At 42.6% G+C, this 22793-nt stretch overlaps 1 protein-coding gene across 2 annotated transcripts in view; it reads right to left on the bottom strand.

Annotated features, from left to right (window-relative positions):
• The window catches only part of ZDHHC2 (zinc finger DHHC-type palmitoyltransferase 2), a 69179-nt gene extending 56801 nt beyond the window's left edge, over positions 1-12378 (bottom strand). Inside the window, exon 1 of one of the 2 annotated variants that reach the window (XM_060086029.1) lies at positions 12056-12378. In XM_060086029.1, the coding sequence (XP_059942012.1) occupies positions 12056-12182 (127 nt within the window). In that variant the 5' untranslated portion in view covers positions 12183-12378. The remainder of the gene's footprint in view (positions 1-12055) is intronic. The other variant, XM_060086028.1, reaches the window with a different exon arrangement.
• Positions 12379-22793: the final 10415 nt, after the last annotated feature.

A 22793-nucleotide genomic window follows, 5' to 3' on the forward strand; every position in this document is an offset into this window, starting at 1 on the left:
GAGAATGGGGAATTATTGCTTAATGGATGCAGAGTGTCATCTGGGGAAGATTAAAAATGGCTGGAGATGGATGGTGGTGATGGTTGCACAGCAGTGGGAATGTACTCAATGCCACTGAACTGCACACTTAAAATGCAGTCAAAATGGTAAATGGGTACAATGGCAAAATTTTATGCTACGTATATCTTATCACAAGAAAAACATTTAAAAATCACCTGCTCCTGAGACTATTCCCAAACCACAAATTAAACTAATATTCACCTGTAGCTAAAGTTTTCTTTCTCATCTCTGGTTATTTCTACAAGGAAGAATTTTTGTTGTTTGATCTTTTCAAGAAAGTAAGCTCAAAACTGGTAAGTAAAGAAAAACAAAGCTTTGTTGAGACGCAGATGTCTAGCTAGGCATTTCCACTGAAGTGGTTCATTCATGAGTCTTCCCAGATTCTCAGTGTCTGAGATTCAGAAGAACACCCAGGCAAAATTACAAATTCCACACCTCCTTGGCCTTTTTCAGTGAATGAATGCAAAATCCAAAGGCTTCAAGGGTCTTGGGTATTTTTGGATACTAACTGCATACATGTATCCATCTCAGATTGACAGCTTCAAATTCAAGTTAAATTATGTACAGCAGACTCTATTTAAGAAGGCTGGGGCGAGGAAGGGGGAGTTGAATATTTTAGAAAGTCTTTTATTTTTTAATCTAAAATGGGTAAAAATTTTAGCATAATCAGGGGAGATTTTAGTTAGCTGAAAACTTTAAAAATGGAATGTAGCATCTTTGGGCAATGCTGGCTAAGTCTGAGTGCTTCCTGCAAATGCATTTCACTCATTTTTTTAGTGATTATTTTATATTTATATATTAGGGCAAATATTTTGCATACTCTAAATTGTTCTTAATCTTTTAACTTTTCAAATGGGTTATAAAATTAATGTTGTCATCTAAATCCTTATTATAGATGATTACATTTCAATATTCAGAAAGAAAAAAAGAGGCATTTGATTATTATATTTGTGTATTAGTTCACTAGGGCTGCCATAACAAAGTACCGCAGACTGGGTACCTTAAACAGCAGAAATTTATCTTCTCCCAATTCTGGAGGCCAGAAATCTAAGATCAAGATTTAGCAGGTTTGGTTTCTTCTGAGGCCTTTCTCCCTGGCTGACTTCTCCTTGTGTCTTCACATGGTCTTCCCTCTATATGTGTGTGTCCAAATTTCCTCCCATCATATGGTATTAGGACTCATTCTAATGACCTAATTTTAATTTAATTACCTCTTTAAAGGCTCTATCTCCAAATACAGTCATGTTCTGAGGTACTGGGGGTTAGGACTTCAATATATGAAATGGGGGGGGAGGGTACAACTTGGCCCATAATAATTTGAAACCATAAAAATATTACAAACTCGTTTATGAACATCTGAGTGATCAAATAATAAAAAGCTAAGCAGGTAATTCTCTCATAAAGGATTCATGTTCTTTGAAGCTTGAAATGTCTACTGCGATCACAAAAGGCTCAATTAAACAAGTTCAGTGGGCATCCATTCACTGAAGAAAAGTATGCCTTGAATGCTACTCTGTGTCAGGCATCAGGGCTATAACTGTAACCAGACGTGGTTACTGCTCTCATGAAATTTTCTATAGGTAATTTTCAGATAATAAGAAAGTTAAGCTTGTCTAATAGAATAAGGTCTTTTTAATTTGCATTGAAGGAATCCAGATAGCCCAGCGACTCACACCACTGGTATATGTGTTTCATTTTGGTAAAACTTTAAAAATTAAATTCGGGGGTCTTCAGAGCATAGTCAGTAATAAATTAAAACAAGAGTTCAATCTCACGTTGTTAAATTCTCAGTCCTTATTTTACTTAACATATGAGCGTATCTGTCAACATCGATTGCTCCCTCCTCCTTGATACCTTCTCCTCCCCGGGCTTCAGGACCCCACATCCTCTTAGTTTTCCTCCACTCCACTAGTCGTCCCTTCTCAGGCTTCTTCGCTGGTTCCTACTCATCTCGACTCTCAGTGCTGGTCATCTTTGGTCCTCGTCTCTGCTCAGTTTACGTTCACTCTCTTGTTGGGAGAAATGTATCCGATGTTAAGTCTTTACATCGGTTTAAACGCTGAGGACTCCCGAATTCACTCCTCCCGTCCAGACTCTCTTCCCAATGCCAAACTCATCTACCCAACTGCTCACTCAGCATCTCTGTTTCCATGTCCACATACCGCTGCTGACCTAACGTCACCCCATCCCCACCCAGCTCCGCTCTGCCTACATCTTGTGCATCTCAGCTCATCTCCCTTCGTCCAGCTGTTCAGGCCAAAACACTGGAATCGATTGGCTCCTTCCTTTCTTTCACAACTCCCAAATGTCTGTCGGGAAATCCTGTTGTCTCTAAAAATAAATGCAGAGGCTGGCAACCTCTCTCCCTTCCCACTGTCCCCACCGTGGTCTGACAGATCATCATCTCTCACCTGGATTGATGAAGCAGACAGCGCAGAGTACGCAGCAGCCAGGATGAGCTTTTTAAATATATGTCATAGCACGTCACTGTGCTACGCAGCACTCTGCCGTGGATCCCCGTTTCACCCCAAGTAAAGCCAAAATCCTCACAATGGCCTAGGAGGCCCCATAATCTGTACCTTTTCTGCACCTCTCTGACCTTGTCACCTACGTCCCTTCCCCCTGCTCACACCCCTCCAGCCAAAATGACTGTGTTCCTCCTCTAACCCGCTCACACACTCCTCCCTCAGGGCCTCCACACTGATGGTTCCCTCCGCCTGAGATGCATTTCTTCCCAGTGCAAGCATGGTTCAATCCCTCAGCATCTTTGAGTCACTGCTTAAATTCCTTGACCATCCCACCACACACACACACACACACACACACACACGGATAAAAAGATGTGGTCTATATATACAATGGAATATAGCTTGGCCATAAAAAAGAATGAAATCTTGCCATTTGCAGCAACATGGATGGACCTAGAGTGCATTATGCTAAGTGAAATAAATCAGACACAGAAAGACAAATACTATGTGATTTCACTTATATGTAGTATTTAAAAAACAAAACAAATGAACAACACAACTAAACGGTCCTAGATACAGAGAACAAACAGGTGTTTGCCAGAGGGGAGGTTGGTGGGGGGAGGAGAGAAATAGGTGGGGGAGATTAAGAGGTACAAACTTCCAGATGCAAAATAAATGAGTCACAAGTATGCAAAGTACAGTGTGGGGAATATAGTCAGTAATTATGTAATATCTTTGAATGGTGACAGATGACAACTAGACTTATTAGGGTGATCTAAAAACTAAAAAAGGAAAACTTCCACTGGCATTCCCAATCATTTTTGCTCTGCTTTTTTGCTTTGTTGTCATGATACTTAGGAGCCTCTAACACATTATATAAGCTACTGTGTCTCTTGTTCTTCCTATCCTCCAACTAGAATGTAAACTCTAAGAGCCGTTAACAAATATATATATTTGTTTGTTTTGTTTTGTTTTGTTTTTGCGGTACGTGGGCCTCTCACTGTTGTGGCCTCTCCCGTTGCGGAGCACAGGCTCCGGACGCGCAGGCTCAGCGGCCATGGCCCACGGGCCCAGCCGCTCCGCGGCATGTGGGATATTCCGGGACTGGGGCACAAACCCGTGTCCCCTGCATCGGCAGGCGGACTCTCCACCACTGCGCCACCAGGGAAGCCCAACAAATATTTTTGAATGAATGAACAAATTAGGGAGGTACTCAATAAATTATGGATGGTTTGAAATGCATTCTATTCTTGGATTTTAAAACTGCTTGCTAAAATGCAAGTTTATGGGGGCCTCCAAGTGAATCACTGCTCTCCACCCCCTCCAACCGACAGACAGCTCTCAGTTGTGCGTATCTTAGTTTTTAGTATGTCCTAGTCAATTAAAACCTTGATTAAGTCCAGCTGGTCTCTGCCCTGTCATCCCTTCACATTAACGGACCTCCCTGGAGGTGTCCTGTATAATCACTAGTCATAGTTAAGCACATACATCCCTTACTGCCTTTCTTCCTACAACATGTCACATGGAGTTGGCCACCAAGTAAAAAACCTGATCACAAATTAGTCCCTGCAATTCAGAGCAGGCTTGGGACTTACAGTCTGAGGCTCATAACACTGAAATCATTTTCCTCCGTCGGTAAATGGTACCAGGTGTCTCTCATTAGGGCTCAGCATCAGCTGTTCTGAAGCAGGCTGTCTTTCCCACTATCATATTCCCAATGTGAATTATACGGACATTACAGAGACTGTACTTGAAGTTGCACCATCTCTCACATCCCTACCAATTTGGCGAAAAGCCACACTTCAGATTCAGCCACCTACTACCTCTCCTGAGATGACCTTTGGGCCCCCAAAACCATCAGGGACACAATCTGGTCTGGGTTTTCAGTCACCTCATTCTAAACATACGCATTCAAATACAGTGAAAATCCATTTTTTACATAATGCAATAGGAACAGAGTCAGAAATTTAATTTTATCTGTATATATAAGAAAATAGATAAGCATTACAAAAGCATTCTGGTCTGCCAAATTTCACCGAGTTATAATCAAATAAATCTATAAAGTTCTTGTAAATACGTGAACTGCTTTTTACAAGGACTGTATCTATTATAAGATGACCATGAAGATAAACAAATTACCTTGAAACTATTGTACTCTTTGGATATTTGGTTTTAAAGGATGTAGAGAAAAAGGGTTTTTGATTATTGCTTGGTGTTTATTTTACTGACGAACTAATCTGGACCATGCTGTTCCTTTAGGGTGGTGATGCTAGTGAATAAATCCAGAGGTCAAAATACTTTAAGTATAGCAGGAAAGCTTAATTGACACTCTACATGAGGAGCAATTTCAGGATACCATGGAGAAATACTGGCAAAGAAATAAAGCTCAGTCATCTGTAAAAGCACTTCTCTTTCATTTGCATTTAAAAATGTAATCAACAACATATCTAAAATGAACTACCATCAAGTATGCATTTTAGAGTGCAGAGAAGCGCTAAAATGATAAATGCAGATATTTTTGCTCCAGTGCCTCCCAAATAAAAATGGATTTTTAACATTTCTGGCACAAACATTTATAATTGAATTTAAAAGTCACAGATGAAAAGTCAAATTAGGAAAAATGCTACACAAACGTTTCAAATGTGATTTAATTTTGAAAGGAAAAATTTCAGGCAATCATAGCCGGTTACTTCATAGCTAACATATGCTTCTTAAGAAATCAGGTCACCTACCTCCTCCCAGCTGCCCTCACCCCACCCCCTGCCCTGCAAATTCCACCCTTTTCCATTCTCAGCATTTTTGACTGAGATAACAATTAAGATAACATAAAATTACCCTTAAAAGAATTAGAGAAAAATATTTCAACAATGTTTAATGGACTATTAAAGAAATTAATTCGATTATGTTATGCTTTTTATTATTAATTCTCTGTTCTATATCTACATGGTAATATAAAATCGTAGGCTTCCACATACTTTTAAGACTCTTTCTAAACGATCTTTGTAAAATTGTTTGCCCAACGGAGAACATTAAGAATCTATGGCAAATCTATCATTTTGCAAGTAAGATGAGGTAGTATTTCTCCAGTCATGACAATGTTGGAGTCTCAGGGGACCCACAAACTCACCACTTCCTAGAGGAAAGAAGGCTGAGCAATGTGATACAACAGTCAAAATGCATGGAATCAGCAGTATAAATTACAACATGTAAGTCCTGGTTCCATTTTTCTGAGAAGAAAACCCACAAAGTTTCCATCAGGATGAAAAAGAAAAACAAATGAAGCAAACAAAGATCACTGAGAATCTTCTCACTGAAGAATCTCTTCATCTACACTAATCTCTGGAATATTCCTCTTCTTGGTTTGTTTGGTTTTTCTCCTCCTGGCACTTCTTCCTACCATGGAGGCCAAAGGGATCAAACACCTGCTCTTGCTAAATAAACCCTGTTGCCTGGGATGTGGGCACAACAACAGCTCGGCCAGCCGATGCTCCCAGAACCATCTTTATGGAGTCACAGGGCGCAGGGATGGCTCCAGTGCTTGGGATGGCTGGCCACTAGGGCAGCAGCTCCTTCCAAGGGTATGACGTCAGCTCTGCTTCGCCCACCATCTCTTGGTTTCTGCTCATTTTCTAAGCTAGGTTCTCCAGTCTTCCCGTGGATTCAATGAGTTGTGCTCAGGAAGTTCTCACATTTACTCACCAAGTCACAGGCCCTAAGCTGAGAGCACAGTAAAAGTTGCCCAAGCATTAGGTAAGAAATGAGGCAACTGAAACAACCACGGAGTACGCAGCTGAGGCAAAAACTGCTGGTCATAATCTCGCTCTGAGCTATTTGTCTGTGGCAGATGGATGACATGATTAGACAGGCATTACCAGTGAAGTGCTCTCCGTCAGCCCTTCTAACCTGCTGTATTGCTCATTCTGATTTAACACTGGTACAGCAACCAACTCACAGGCTCCCAGGAGTGGGCTGTTGCATTTTCCACTTCTCCTTCCTGCCCCTGTGCCACGGGAGCCGCATTTTGAAAGTTACCAACCCTTCTCCTCATGCGCAAGCTGGAGGGAAGGCTTCAGTTTTGTTCTGTTTTGTTTTTCCAGAGGCAATTTTCCCCCTTAGCTGTGAGGAAAAGATGTCTATTCAGTTCTCCTCTAAATCATCTCTGTGGGGAACAAGTGCCCAGCACATAACAAAAGGTTCAATAAACGCTTTTGAATGGACCCTGCTCAGACCCCTCGGAAGCTGGCCTCTTCCTAACCTTGCGGAAATGCACCTTCTCTAGAGACAATTATCTTGACTTAAGAAACCATCCCTTCAGCTTCTGCTTAACTACTGGAAACACTTGAGCAAGTATTTAATTTGATGGCGTGGACACGGCATTCTCAGTAAGCATTTGAAAGTAAACTTTTTTTCTCCACAACAAACTTTAAATTGAGTTTTGACTTCTAGACCCTCTTCTCTAACCTATTTACATTATACAATTGTTTCATAAAAATCAGACATTAATTCATTCGACTTTTAGTGAGCAACTCTGCATGCTAAGTACCATGGTAACTGCGTTACCTATGTCATCTCTAATAGGATTTAATAGCAAACAGTAATGCTGCATTGTCCAATATATAAATTAAAAAGTTTTCTGACACACTAAATGGAACCAAGAAAGCATTAAGCAGAGTCTTTTTTTCTCCTTTCCCACTGACAATTTATATTAAAGTCAAATGGTACATAGGTCAAGAATGTGGAGTATATCACATTTTATACATTTGAATTTTAGATTTGAAGAAATGTTGAGTTCTTAGCCCTCTATTTAGACAATTAAAAATCTTGAAAGTATTTGATAATATCAAGAAAAGTTTAAGAACTAATATAGTTTAAATCAACTGTCAACATGAAATAATTTCTAAGTATTTAGGCATTAAACATTTAGCATGTGTACATCTTCTATGGATGTGCTTTCTGTGTCATTTAAAACTATTTTAATAATTATAGACTTGTAACACTTGTATTCTCAAGATCATTTGTCAGTAGTTTTTTCTAAAAAAGTTTTAATGTCCTGCATAATTTAAAAAAATGATAGTTTACCAATAACAAAAACACAGTTCTTTCTCTGTGGGGCTCAAATTCATTTCATGATGGAAAACAACTTAGAGCCCCATTCAGTCTCCATCTTTGAACGTGCAATGGCCTTGAATTAATGGTAGATCATAACAGAATCCACGTATGAGGTTTTATATGTTTTATCTTTAAAAGAAGGAAGACGTAATTTTCTATCTCCTAAACTGATCCCTAAGTATGTAGACTAATCTTTTAGTTCTTGAACATCTTCAATAATTACTGTGGAATATAAGAGTTGCAGTCATTTCTGAGAGGTGTTTATTAATAATAAAGACTGCAAAACCATGAGTAAAACCCCAATATTCTAATGGTCTAACTTCTAACATACTCCAGGGTCAGCAGTCTACTGCTCAAGGGCCGTCTGGCCTGCTGACTATTTTTATAAATTAAGTTTTATTGGAACACAGTCACACCCATTTGTTAAATTATCTAAAGTTGCTTTTGTGCTACAACAGTAGTGTTGAGTGGTTGTAACTACCTGGCCCAAACTGTAAACCCTTTGAAAAGTCTGAAATCATTATATAAAGGCTGTTTCCCTTACTTTCAGAGCTGTGTTAACTCTTATTAAACAACAACAATAAAGTTTAATGAACTTGCTAAAGGAGTTCATTGGGCTAGAGAGATTCGGTGAGGGGTTTGCAAGGAAAGGGAGACGTTTTAACATTTGTACCACAGAAGCTGAAGTCACACTGGTTAATTTGGAAAAAGGACATAGAACTGGTAGCAACTCTTGGACATTTCATGTCTGCATCTACGAACGCCAGAGAGAGTTGGCCTAAATGATCTTTAAGCTTTCAGCAATCTTCATGATTCTCTGAAATGACTTCAGTAAATCCATAAGCAAACTCAGAACCACATGAGCACACAACTTAATAATAAATGCTCCATGGCACCTGCCTAAGGTGAAGGCAGGGAAGGAATACATTTTAGAAAAGTGGAAACCAAAATTATTAAACAAGGGTATGTGGAGCTTTCTGGTACTATTCTTGAAACTCTGCTGTAACTTTGAAATTATTATCAAATTAAAGGTATAAAAATAGTTAAAACAATTTTAAATGTTAGCACTTAAAAGGGAAAACTTCAGTTACCGTATTCAACAAAGTTAACACAATGACTGCCATAATGGATCTGGAGAACACATAAGCTGTGCTTAGTATGTTCCCTGAGCCAAGCATGCCTGCAGATTACCCTCATTCCCTCTATTCTGCATCCTAATTACCCACCTTACAAATTTTACCCTTTGAATTTATCTTACTTTACGGAAAATGAGCTAACTAGTAATTAAAGGGATCAAAAGACAGATAAGACACAAAAGAAGCTGGAGTGGAGAGAGCAGTAGGAGCCAGAAGGAGGGACTAGAAGAGACCAGTTAATCAATTAACTAGATAAACATGTTCTGAAATGATCACAAACAGCAGCAGCTCTGTTTTATCTCTTCTCTGGCAGATGAGGAAGGAAACTAACCCCAAACACTTGACTCTCATACAATATATGTACATCCCATATATTTTTTATGTACACATATTCCAAAAAGAGATACGAGTTTATTTTTTCTAAAATACAAACACTAAGCAAACATTATGCTAATTGAAAAGTGCCTTGAGAGCCATACACATCCACGTCGTTAAATATAGAAACTAACTGTAATGAGAATCATTATCTCCGGTTTCCAAGGATACCAGGGTAAAGCACTACTCCTAAATTGCAGTTAATTCAGCAAAGGGCACAAAGTAATTTATATTCAGGGTCATCTCTGCTGACAGCAGATACAGAAGGAAGGCCAGGGTAAACCGCCCTGTGTTTCCATTCTGTTTGTTACTCACTCTAACTCCCAACCTCCAACCCCCATCCTCTGGTCCCAACCCCAGCCAATGTTTTATGAGTAAAATTTGGAAAATCTGATGGTAAACAGCAACTTTCAAGAGAAACAGAATCCACAAAGGGCAGGGCCGTCAGAGATGCGAATAATGCTGGGGGGTAGGGAAGGTTGGCATTCCTCTTTGCTTTGTCTGTGAAAAGGAGAGAAGCCTGGTTCTGTGTGCCTGTCACACTGGTGGCCTTCTCTCCCAGTGCCTGTAAGGGAACTCTACAGTTAATTTCAACTTCCCACCCAACCAAGGCTATCCAAGCTCTTAGAGCTTACCCCTCCTAAAATGTCACAGCGTCTAGAATCAAATTCATTTGCAATTTTCTCTGTCTTCTTGCCTCTAGGATCTAGACGTTTCATATGATTCCTTACAATTTGTTTCTATAGCTTTAATATAAAAACTACTTTCTGACAACTTCAGAGAGATTGTCTCTGAATCATTTTGTTGTTGTTGTTTATTCAAGGCTATTTATTGATTGCTTTCAACATGACAGGCATTGTACCCGGCGAGGGAGGCAGTGACGAGAAATGATACGAGACTTCACTTTTGACCTCCAGGGAAAGTATCAAAAACAGGCCATGTCACCTAGGCAGTTTAAAAAGAGGCATTCCCCTCTCAGTCAAATGTTCACTTACTAAAATAGTGATGTGGATTTCATGGATACTTTATAGATTTACCTTAAACTTACCGAAGTTAAAATAAAAATATATAAAAAATATAAATAATATCCAGATAAAACAGCGGTTTTCCATTTAGTTCCTCCCCCATCACCTGTCCACTCAATACAGTAAGACATACTATGTAGAACTCAGCTGAGGCAGAGGTCATTGTAAGGGAAGAAAAGCTCTCCCAGCCTTCATGTGTTTCTTCCTGATGGGCATGAGACTGCATCAGGGTAAGCTTCTTATCTTAATGTGATAATGTAGGTGAATAAATTGCCTGTTTTGATAACTGAGGCCTTCTGAGACTTTCCTCTTTTGCACCAGTTACAGTAATTGAAACTGCTCACTGCTTCTAAGAGAAGGAATGAAATACAACAAACGTTTCTAATAGTTATGTAACATTTCAGTATACCTCAATAAGGCAAGTTGTTTTAATATTAACAGTTAATACAAAAAGTACATGTTTCTGAAAATTTTTTCCTATACATTTTTGATAACTTGAATGCTACATACTCAGTTGCACTGTCTTGATGATTTCGGTACCCAATCCTTTTTTTTTTTTTTTTTAAAGCTACTTTTGTACTGAAATAGTTTCTAAATTCAATAAACAATATAGTAATAATATCAAATTTTAAAACTATATGAAATGGGAAGTTAGTCTCAATTCTGTTAAAAGTTATGCCAGTAATTATTTTGGTGTATTATTCTGACACCTATTATTTCTCACAAGGGGCAACATTTTGAGGTAAGATGGCTTCAGAGAAGATTCTATGACTGAATCTTCCAGCTTGCAAAAACGCTTAAATTGAGAAGGTTCAACTAAACAGGCCACCACCTAACCTTTTTCCTGGCCTCACGGGAAGCTAGTGCTCCGGAGGGCGAAAACACAAAACACAAAAAGCGTTCACAAGTCACTGGCAGAAAGGTCATCCTCTGGTTTATCACCTTTTCTGATAACACAGATGAGCTTTCACAAAACCTCTAAGGTAGAAACCGGCTTACATTAAGGAACAGAATTGTATTCCCTAATCGTGCGTAATCAACTTTTTTTCTTCTCCTCTTCAGCGCTGCAAATACCCCATCCAACCGATTCTGGAGCCTAAAACTTGGACTGGAGCCACTTGGCTCTCTGGATGAAGAAACATCAGATGGTCGCCTCCTTTCTTCCTTCTATTATTCTAACATGTAAATTACGGTCTTGCGTACTGCATATATCTTCGAAAATACTTTATAGTAGCTGACCACCCACCCACCTCCACCTCCTCTTCACTAGCAAGTGTCCAACTGGCAATGCTCAAAGATCATAAAGGCAGCAAAAACGCCCCTGTGGGCTGTCACAAATTTTTAAAAAGTGGATTAAGCACAACCAGAAACGGCCAGCTCTGACACGCGAGGCCACCGTCCCCCGCGCGGTTCTGGCGCAGCTCAGATCCTGGGCCCAGCTCGGAGCCCTCCAGCCTCCGGCGCAGCCTCCCCGGGCCTCACCCCTCGGCGGAGGCTGGGGCGGCGGACACCGCCGTTGTCCCGGGTGCCGTCCTGCCGAGGGCGGGGGTGACTGGGCTGCGCGAGCGTCGGGGTGGAGGTGACACCGTAGCCGGAGAGTTGCGAGGGGAAGGCGACGGTAGCGCGAGCGGAAGGAGGCTGCCGCGAGGCTGTTTTCGGCCGCGGCGCCGGCCGAGAAGCAGCCAGTTGGCGGCGCCCGGGGAGCGACAGGCTCCGGGTTGGGGAGAGCGGGCGCGCGGCGCCGTGCGCTCGGCATCCCCGCGTCCCGGGACTGTCTAGTGGGCGGCGGAGGGGGCGAGGGGCAAGCGCAGAGGCCGCTGAGTGGCCGGGCCGGCCCTCCGGGGGCGGTGGGAGGGCCGAGCGAGGGCGGGCGCGCACTCACCTATGCACAGCTGGATGGCGTAGGCGTAGTAGGACCAGCCGAGCAGGAGGCTGATGAACACCACGGGGATCCAGTACAGGACCCGCCGGCACCGCCGCCTGACGCTGCCCGGGCCCGAGGGCGCCATCTTCCAGCCGCATCCACCTGCCCAGCTCCGCCGCCGCCGCCGCCGCCGCCCGCGGGCCTGGCTGGCCGCTCCCGGCGTCCCCGGCGGGACGGGCCCGGGGGCGGCGGCCGGTTGCGCCGCGGCCACTGCCGCCGCCGTGGCGCTAACTCCCCATCCCGCAGCCCCGAGCCGGCGCCGCGGACTCCCGGCTCCTCCGTCCGGCGGAGGCGGTGGCTGCGAGAGGAGGGCGTGGAGGAGGCGGAGGCGGAGGCGGAGGCGGAGGAGGTCCGGGAGGAGGAGGCGGTGGGAGCCTCCGCCCCGCCTCCGCGCGTCCTGCCCGCGCCCCAGCCCCCCCGCGGCCGCCTGCCCGAGGTGGCCCGCTGCGCCCTCCGGCGGCCTCTCACGGCACTCCGGGCCGTCCCCGCTGCTCCCCGGGGCCTCGCGCCCTCGTCGCTGGGCACCTCAGGGGCGCCCGAGGCGGGGAGTGAAGGAGCCCGGCTTGGCCCCTGGGCTGGGGCGAACGCGCCGGGCAGGGGGCGAGGACCCTTGGCGGCGGACGCGGGCCGCGGAGACGCCCGCGGGGCAGGGCCGGGGAGGGGAGAGCCCCGGGAGTCGTGTGCACTGACCGGACCCCTCGCCGGCACCGCGCGGAGGGGGCGAGCCGCCACCCCTGGGGATGCGCCTCGACGACGTCCTTAGGCGCCGGGGCCAACGTCCCTGCCTCCTGCTAGGAAGGGAAGCCTCAACTTGCGGGTCCCGGTAAACAGGTGGGGGGCAGCGAGGGCGGGGCCGGTGCTCCAGACCCGGAGGCTGGCGCGAGCGGCCGGGGCGCCTCCTTTGCACGCGGCGTTTTGGGGGGACGCGGGAATGCACCACCAAGAGGGGCTGCGGGGCCGACGTCCGCCGTGGACTGTGCGTGAGGAGGAAGCACCTTGGGTTGTGAATCCAGAGACCACCGGAGTTAGAAACACAAATCACGTGCTCTGAGAATTTGAACTCTTTTAAGCTACTTAGGGATTGTAGGAGCAACCTTCGCCACCGCCGCCTCCCGAAAGGCCGGGGCTTCTCTCGGTGTACGCTTTTTTCCCAGCCGGTTCTTCACTACAGTGTTTTCTTTTGTGGTGGCAATTCTCAACTTAGCATACAGCTGGTTCTAAAGTGGTTGCTAAAAACCCCGAAAGAATCCTGAAGGTAGTGAGACTGAAGGCCCGGCTTTATGGTTGGTGAAACGGAAAAGAAACGAATGCTTCTGAGATTGTTTTCTTTCTTCTTTCCTTTGATTATGAACGCACCTGACTCCGCACGGAAGCACCCCAGTAAATGGAGTGTCTCTGAATTATGTGCATAATCATTATATATAATGTGCACGATTTTAACATTAATGGATATATGTGTGTACACAACACAGCAACCATATTGGATGAAATGACTTCATATTCATCTATAGAATGAACAGATAAAAAGAAGTACTGATTTGCATAAAGAAATTTAAGCTCTTATGTCTTTGCAATTATCTTTCTGAGATCATTTCTACCCCAGTGAATCACTGTATATTGCTATAACGCCTTATACCCTTTATGGATATCCTATAGGGTAGGTTAATATAAGAATATAACTTCCTTGGAATCCACAACTTTCCCATGGATATCAAATTTATGCTCCCAGTCCGAAGACTAAAAACAAGAAACAAAAGTTCGTACCAGGACTGAGATACCTCCACAAAAGTGAGAAAATCAGTGTTGAAGGTCACTGAAGAATTCTAAGGAATGAAAAGTAAGGGATCAATTTTCCCATACTGGAAACAGTGGAAGAAAGCACAAAGTGTGCCTCTTTAGGTATTGGATGCTATAGCGCCCTGTGCTGCTTCTCTGCAAACAGTCTTACAGGGTCTTGAGATCAGAAATGGAGAACATTCGACAGTTTTCACATCTTTTACCCTTTTGGAAGAATATGCAGGTGTAACATCTTTGAAGGAGACTACATTTTTTTTTAAGATGCTTTTTTAAAACATTTAATTTTTGGCTGCGTTGAGTCTTTGTTGCTGCACGCAGGCTTTTCTCTGGTTGCGGTGAGTGGGGGCTACTCTGTTGCGGTGCTCAGGCTTCTCATTGCGGTGGCTTCTCTTGTTGCGGAGCACGGGCTCTAGGCGCACGGACTTCAGTAGTTGTGGCATGGGGGCTCAGTAGTTGTGGCTTGCGGGCTCTAGAGCGCAGGCTCAGTAGCTCAGTAGTTGTGTCGCATGGGCTTAGTTGCTCCGCGGCATGTGGGATCTTCCCGGAACAGGGCTTGAACCCATGTCCCCTGCATTGGCAGGCGGATTCTTAACCACTGCGCCACCAGGGAAGCCCCGAGGCTACATGTTTATTACGTATCTAACATGTTATTGTTCATATTTATAATAAATATTTGTGGAATAATCGCGACCTATTTTGGGTCATTTTAAGAGTGCTACTATTACTGAGTTCTCCAAGGGTATCACTCTTACCTAAAAAAAAAAAAGTCTAGCTCAGGAATAATTGTCTCTAAAGCCACAGGATGATAGCTGTGCCTAGGCTCTAATTAGACAGGCATGAGCATGCATGCACAAATGTAAGCTCTTTGGAGAGTAGCCAGTCTCTAGATATTAGGCTCTGATGAGAGTGGAAAGGTAACTTTAATTTTTAGGACTAGAGAGCCTTTTTTTTTGGGGGGGGGCTTTATTTAGAGCTGTGCATCAACAAGAAAACAATTTGAAGGTCATCAACCGTTAAGAAGAAACTTCACGGGCCTCCCTGGTGGCGCAGTGGTTGAGAGTCCGCCTGCCGATGCAGGGGACACGGGTTCGTGCCCCGATGCCGGAGGATCCCACATGCCGCGGAGCGGCTGGGCCCGCGAGCCATGGCCGCGGGGCCTGTGTGTCCGGAGCCTGTGCTCCGCAACGGGAGAGGCCACAGCAGTGAGAGGCCCGCGTACAGCAAAAAAAGAAGAAACTTCACTAGAGACTTACTCTTAAGAGAGGAACTTCACTGGATACTTAAAAGAGGAGTACAGAAGGTTCAACTCACCAATTTTAGATACCCAGTAAGTCATATTATGAATTCCATGTAATAATTTTGATAAAACTGCTACAGCTATTTATGAAAAAAATGAGTCGGCCACTGCAAAGGAGGGAGAGGGTAACACAAAGGCAAAAAAGAAGAGGATGGCCAGGCAAGCATCAGGGCAGGGGAGCGGCTGAGAAGAAGAGCGAGTCCCCCTGACCTGGCCCACCCAGTCCCTAAGAACCGTAGCTCCGCCCTTACCAGACCTCTGCCTCCATGCTCCACCCACTCAGCAGTTTTATGGAAGTCATTCACTTTTCAAAACCCCTGTCATCATACCCTGACCCCCACAGAGGAAACGATCTTTCTCTTCTCCAGTCAAGATCTACTTTGAAATAGTCCCCAGCTTCTTCAGTCCCCAAACCTCAAATCTGTCTTGCCATCCCGGTTAATACTCCAAATCTTCCCCCTACTTCCAGATCCAGATTAAAAATGTTTACTTATTGCCTTTCACCGTATGAATCAAGAATAGCCTGAACCAAGCCCAGGGAGCCCCTGGACCCAGCCTGTCCCTGGGGAGCATGGACTTCCATTCATGCTGCCTATCGCAACCTTATCTCATCTTTTCAGCCACACCACCTTAGAGCGGCCTGAAAAAAATACCGATAGATCCTCTTTCATTGTTTTCTTAAACTAAGCTTATCACTCTCTTGGGGAAAAAACAAAAATCCCTTTAGAAGTCAGAAATCCATGACATCAAGGACTCCAGTGTTTTGCATTTTCGTAATAGTGGCCAAGATATTCTCTGTGGGACCTTAATGGTATGCCCAATCCACACATCGTTTCTGGACACAAGTAACATAAAAGCAGTCTTAGTGAAGTTGGTTTAGGGAATGTGGTTCAAAGTGCTGCTAAGATACACTTTGGTTCTCAGAGATTTATAGTTTGCAGTCAACCTGGTGTGGAATGGAATGGAATATAATGGAAGAGAATTTCGAAGTCCTAAGGAGTATCTGGTGGATTGGGTTAAAACGTTAGGAAAACAGTAAAGTGGGAAAAACTCTGGCAAACCTTGCCTTTCCAGCCCTGTGGGATCTCTATGATAGTGTTAATAGCATCTTGCCACTAGAGGGCAGGCGCACAGCAAGCGGTGCAGCTCTCCTGACATCTTTCTGTAGAGATTTCGATAGAATCAGCCACTAGTTTCACCAAGCCAATTATAAATGATGAATTATAACTTCATGACTAATTATATATACTTATAACTAATTATAATTATGTTATATTTATACAATTTTATGCTATAATTTAGTGGCTAATGACTAATAAAAACCATATTCAGAAAATCGAAAAGAATGCAATTGCTCTGTTTCTGCTTCCACTTCTTTACAGTTTGCACGAAGGTTAATCTCTTTAGAAATAAAATTGGAACTTTTCATTTAAATGAGTGCTTTTGCCTACACCGACCCCCCCCCCCCTTGCCCCTACATGGGGAGAAAGCAGAATCTATGAACCCAAAAGTTGAGCAGATATTTCCTCTCCATGGACTGGCATGATCTTTAAGTGGTGACACAATGGCAAAAGTTCAATTAGAGATGATGAGACGTGGCCACTGTGGAGTGGAGAGTTCAATGGCCAAGGGCAGCAGAATCCTGCAGTGCGGTGGCAAGCGTCCAGCAATGGCATCCTAGGAGACTGTCCTCAGTGGCAGGCCCTTGGCCAGGCATCAACGTCCTCTGTGTCAGCTCAGGCTTGATTCTCCAGGCTTCCGCTTGATTCTGTGGGGTGTATACATACTCGCAAAGACATTTTTTGTGTAAGTCCACTGGCATTGACTTGTGTTTGCAACCAAGAACTTTGACAGGAACAGAATTTTAATTTCATTCAGCATCCCATTTCTTAAAGGGTCATGGAGACCGAGGCATTATGGGAAATAGGGATACAGGAATTTGGGGACAGGGGAGCCAACTTGGTGCCTTCAAATTGCACTCTCCAGACCTGCACTGTCCCGTAAGTACCACTAGCCACGTGTGGCTTTTCAAATTTAAATTAAAATTAATTAAAGTAAAATAAAATAATTCCATTTCCTTAATTGCAGCAGCCCATTTCAAGTGCTCAGAGCCACATGTGGCTGGTGGCTACTGTACTGGACAGTGAAAATCTAGAACATTTCCATCATCACAGAAGGTTCCGTTGGATAGAGCTAACTAATCTTGTCTGAATGTTCATGAGGCAAGCTCTATATTTATAATTGCAAGAAACAAAAAAATTGCCTTTAATTAGATCTCTACTGTTTTACAGAAACCAAAAAAAAAGAGAGGTAATAGGAAGTTAAATACACTTTTAGGTTAATAGTATTAGGAGCTTTCTTCCTTTGAAGACAAGAATCTAAAGAGTCAGGAGCCATACTAAAGGGACAAGAGGTCACACTATAGATGCTTCAACCTGAGGTTTATATACAAATAATTACTTTCAAGGGATATGCAGGGAGAAACATATTACAATACTTCACTCAAATTCCTATCCATAAAGCTAAATCTTGGGTTTAGCTTTTCATCCGATAGTGCTTGATACAGCCTTATTCTGGGATAACTCCAGCCTTTGAGCACAGGATCGTCTGTCTTCATCCAGTGGCCATCAGGACACTTTCTGTTCTGTTGGTTGAGCAGATAATAACTGGGGGACCCGAAGAATAATCGGTTATATTCAGCTCTGTCTCTGTCAAACTGTAGGCTAGATTAGTCATGCTGGATTTTCTGTATGGCAGATGTGGGAGGAGGTGGACTTAATATGTCCTGCCCAGTGGTTTGTAGAAACTCACACTGGCTCTGGTTCAAGACACTCTTTTGTCCTGCAAAAAAAAAAAAAAGAGAAAAAATATATACAATGTTTAATATTAATAAGTATTTCCAAGTGTTGTCAAAGACTTTAAATATAACTTAGAGATCAAGCTCACATTGCAGTTTGTTACTGTAGAAGGGAAAAAAGAATCTTACCAGGGTTTTCTCAGGCCTTTAAAAAGAGCAGGGAAAATGGAGAATAAATATTTAATGATGACATTTAACAAAAAAGTATGTTGGCTTCAGATTTGTAGTAGAAAAAAATTTTTGATTATCAGGGATTCTTCCATCAGCTAGAATGTATTCAGTGTAAGTTATGTCTTATACTTCAGAGTCTTTGAGTCTACAATTATTTTCAAGTGATACTTGGACACTGTGAATTCTGAATTTCTTTGGACTGTTTCACTGGTTGCTAAAACCTTTCTCCATTTGCTTATATTTCAGTCTTTTTGATAATGGCTCATGCTATGAAATGCTAGATTGGCAGTGGAATATCAGTAACCTTTATTTACATCTGGAATATGAGACAACATGGTTTTTTTGTTTTTCAAAAACTCTATATAGTGGTTGAAGGTTCAAAATCCAAATGATGGAGGTTTTGGATTTTATGCTTTAAAGCAAATAATGGGTTTGGGTAATAAATTTTCATTCTTTTAAGCTTTTCCTTGAACTCCATAAAATAGTAACGATAACAGTTTTAATTCCCAAGAAGTGGAAAAGATTTGACAGCTTGGAATAGTTACCTTGTGAATGTTGGAAAGTATGTTAATTTAATAATAATGCAGAAATTATGCAGGTTTAAAATATTTTGAATGGATGTAAGAGGTAAATTGGACTTTATACACGATGTGATAATGAAACTTCTACAGTGGTAAAGATAGTTACCTATAGAAATTTATAACTACTCTTTAACCAGCAGGAATATGAATATACATACTTGAATGCAAATTCCAGTGACTTTAATGTTAAAAACATCAGTGTTCCATTATTTGTTAAATAGAGAGCACTGCAATGACTTATACTGCCTCCAACACTGGAATAAACTATCTAGTTTGGCTAAAAGTACTAATTAATTTTTTTCTATAGAAAGGTCAGTTATAACTATAATCATTAGAAAACAGCTAAAGTTTCCAATATGTTTATAAAATTTAAAAATCATGGATCTATTGAGCCTCCTTAAATATCACTAGGGGCTTTAAAAGATAAAGTCTTTAATAAATCCATTCATTCATCCATTGAACAAATTTTGTTGACTTCCTGTTAACATTTATGATAGGTGATGGTTGCATGGTGAGCAAAAACCCAACCAAATTAAACCCAACCCAATAAGGGGCTTGCCTTGGTGAAATTCATGGTCCAGCTAAAGGAAATGTCCACTTCTACATCTCTTCCTTGAATGAGAATAACTTTATCAGGAGGGTCACTGGTGTATCATTGAAAATGTCCTTCTGGTTTGTGTACATCTGCCTATACTAATATAAAACCTGGTATAAGATATGTATGAACAGATGCAAGAATCAGTTTGAATTGCCATGATCTAAAATGCAGGCAGTGTGTTTGTGTCTAAAAGTGTAAATGTCCTTAACTAGTGTGATATCTGGACATCTTTATGTAAACAGTTTGATGCCAAAATGTATATTCCTCAAACATTGTTGATATACAGTTTTGGTATAAAGGTATAAATTGTATGTAAGAGCTTTGGAATCTTCTCATCAGAGCACCACGCAGCTATTTTAAATAATCCCCATGTGCTAGATATTTCCATTTGCTTTTCCAGATCCATTTTCTACCCTTCTTTGTGTTATGGGAGGCTCACCTTTTATTGGAAGACTCTTTCCACTCTGGATTGTGGTTGGTTCAATCAGTGGGAAGTGGGCACATGATCTAGAGAGTCAGAGAATAACATAGGGTTGTTTGTTTCATCTCCCTGAGCCTGATCACTGAAGATCACAGCTTCTGTGAGCTACAGATACTCTTTCCCTTTGCCTCTTCAAGCCAAAGCAGGGTGAGTGCCTAACTCCCTAGGGTGTTCAACCATACTCTGTCTCCTTTAATTAAATTCTTCTCAATTAATTACCACTTTTGAGTGTGTCACCTCTTCCCTACCTCTTCTGTCAGTAATATAACCCCTCAAGTCTATCTATAAATCTGAGCACAGTCTATTTTTTGCTACATAGGAAAAAAAATACATACATGCTTACTGAATCCTTATTTATAAAGTCAGTATTATCTTTAATTATCTCTTAAAGTAAAAAAATCATGGGCCTCCCTGGTGGCGCAGTGGTTAAGAGTCCGCCTGCCGATGCAGGGGATACGGGTTCGTGCCCCGGTCTGGGAGGATCCCATATGCCGCGGAGCGGCTGGGCCCGTGAGCCATGGCCGCTGGGCCTGCGCATCCGGAGCCTGTGCTCCGCAACGGGAGAGGCCACAACAGTGAGAGGCCCACATACCGCAAAAAGAAAAAAAAAAAAAATCATAACAGAATTATACATTACAGAAGAATTCATAAGAAAAATTTTGGAAACAGCTACATAACAGAAAACTTGAAAACAGAGAAAAATAAACCTCCCATGATTTCACCATCGTTGTTATTTTGGTATGTTTCTATCTGGTCTCTTTTTTGTGTATATTTTTTCAATGTACAATTTTCTGTCCTCTCTTATAAAGACTTCATCACAAACGTTTTTCATGTTACTATACAGGTTTCAGAATAATTTTAAATAGTTGTACAATATTCTATTCTGTAGAAGTACTGTAATTCATCAAACCATTCCTCTATTGCTGGATATTTAGTTGTGTTTTTTAATGTTTCATTGGTATAACATAATGTAAATAGCTTGGCTCACATAGCATTCCCTTATATTTTATTGTTTTCTTTGGATACAGTCCCAGAGATAAAATTAAACAGTTAAAGTTTGAAAAAGTTATGCAGCTGTACTGATTTTTTAAAAACGTCTACAAATTCTTTGATACTTCTCATTTCAAGAAGTGGAGGTTAATTCTCCTCCCCTTGAGTGTGGACTGGACTTAGTGACTTATGTCTAATGAATAGAATAAAGCAGGATTGATGGTGGGTGACTTCAAAAACTAGGTAAAGGAACTCCCTTGGTGGTGCAGTGGTTAAGAATTCACCTGCAAAGGCAGGGGACATGGGTTCGAGCCCTGGTCCAGGAAGATCCCACATGCCGCAGAGCAACTAAGCCCGTGTGCCACAACTACTGAGCCTGGGCTCTAGAGCCAGCGAGCCACAACTACTGAGCCCACGTGCCACAACTACTGAAGCCCGTGAGCCTAGAGCCCATGATCTGCAATGAGAAGCCACTGCAATGAGAAGCCCACGCACCGCAACGAAGAGTAGCCCCTGCTTGCTGCAACTAGAGAAAACCTGTGCACAGCAACGAAGATCCAGCGCAGCCAAAAATAAATTAAAAAAAAAAAAAACTAGGTAAAAAACACTGTGACTTTCTCCTCTCTCTTTCAGATCACTTGCTCTGCTATGTCACGAGCAACCCTATGGAAGGGCCCTGTAGCAAGGGACACAAGCCTCCAGTCAACAGCCATGAGAGTGAGTCTTCTTGGAGGTGAATAGTCTAGCTCTGGGCAAGTCTTCTGTGTCTCAGCACATATCCAACATAGAGAAGGTCTGATCTCAAAGACATCTGTTAGTGTGGCATTTGTCTAATGGAGAGAATCCCAATAAGATACATAGGAGAGCCACCAAGTTTTAAAGAGAATTATCTTCATAGAAATAGAACCAGCTCGGACTACCAGGGACAGAGACAGTACATAAAAAAAAAGAGGCCTTTGGGATTCCAGACTTCTACAAGTGGGAAACCACTAAGGAAATCGCACAGCTGCAAACACGTGCTACCTTTTATGGAAAAGGAAGGATGACTAAGTTGGCAGAACCAAGAGCCCAGAGAATAGATCTAAGAGCCATGGAGAATTATTCCCAGGCAGGAGTAATAGTAAATCTTTGTCAAGAACTTCTAGCACTTTAACATACTTCCAGAAATGCTATCAACCATTGACTCCTTCATTCTTCCAGTTTCCTGCCTTTTAAAGAAGAATGCCTATAATGGCTATGCTATCTCTGTTCCACCATTGTACAATATATTGTATATTGGTTTTGTGTGTGTGTGTGTGTGTGTGTGTGTGTGTGTGTGTGTGTGTGTGTGTGGCAGGGGGAGCAGGTAACTTGTCTTGTTCGTTCACACATTTTCAGGTTGAAAGGAACTGTACTCAGGGACCTGTACTTAAGGACTATACCCAAGGAGCTTCATCCATACCAGGAACTGATTTAGATTCTGGAGTTCGAGCTAATGCATTAGATCTTGTGGACCTTGGGAGTGGTGAGTATATTTTGCAGGTGGGAAAATGTAAATAATTTGTGGCCAGAGGATGGACTGTGGTGGTTTTAAATGTCTCCTCAAATTCTTTGATATTCCTCCCTTCAAGAGGCAGAGTCCAATTCCTCTTCTTGTGAGTGTGGTTGGATTTAATGACTAATTTTTAATAAATAGAATATAGCAGAACTGAGAGAGGGAAACTTTAGAAACTAGGTCGTAAAATGCATTGTGCCTCTCTCCTCTATCTTGGATCATTTGTTCTGGGGGAAGTGAGCTGTCGTGTCATGAGCACCCCTGTGGGTTGGCCCAGGTGGCAAGGAACAGAGTCCTCCAACCAAGAGCCATGTGAGTAAGCTTGCTTGGAAGTTGATCCCTCAGTTCTGGCCATGTCTTCAGATGACTGCAGTCCTAGCTGTCAGCTTG

The sequence above is a fragment of the Mesoplodon densirostris genome, chromosome 20, assembly GCF_025265405.1.
Source record: "Mesoplodon densirostris isolate mMesDen1 chromosome 20, mMesDen1 primary haplotype, whole genome shotgun sequence".
Taxonomy (NCBI): domain Eukaryota; kingdom Metazoa; phylum Chordata; class Mammalia; order Artiodactyla; family Ziphiidae; genus Mesoplodon; species Mesoplodon densirostris.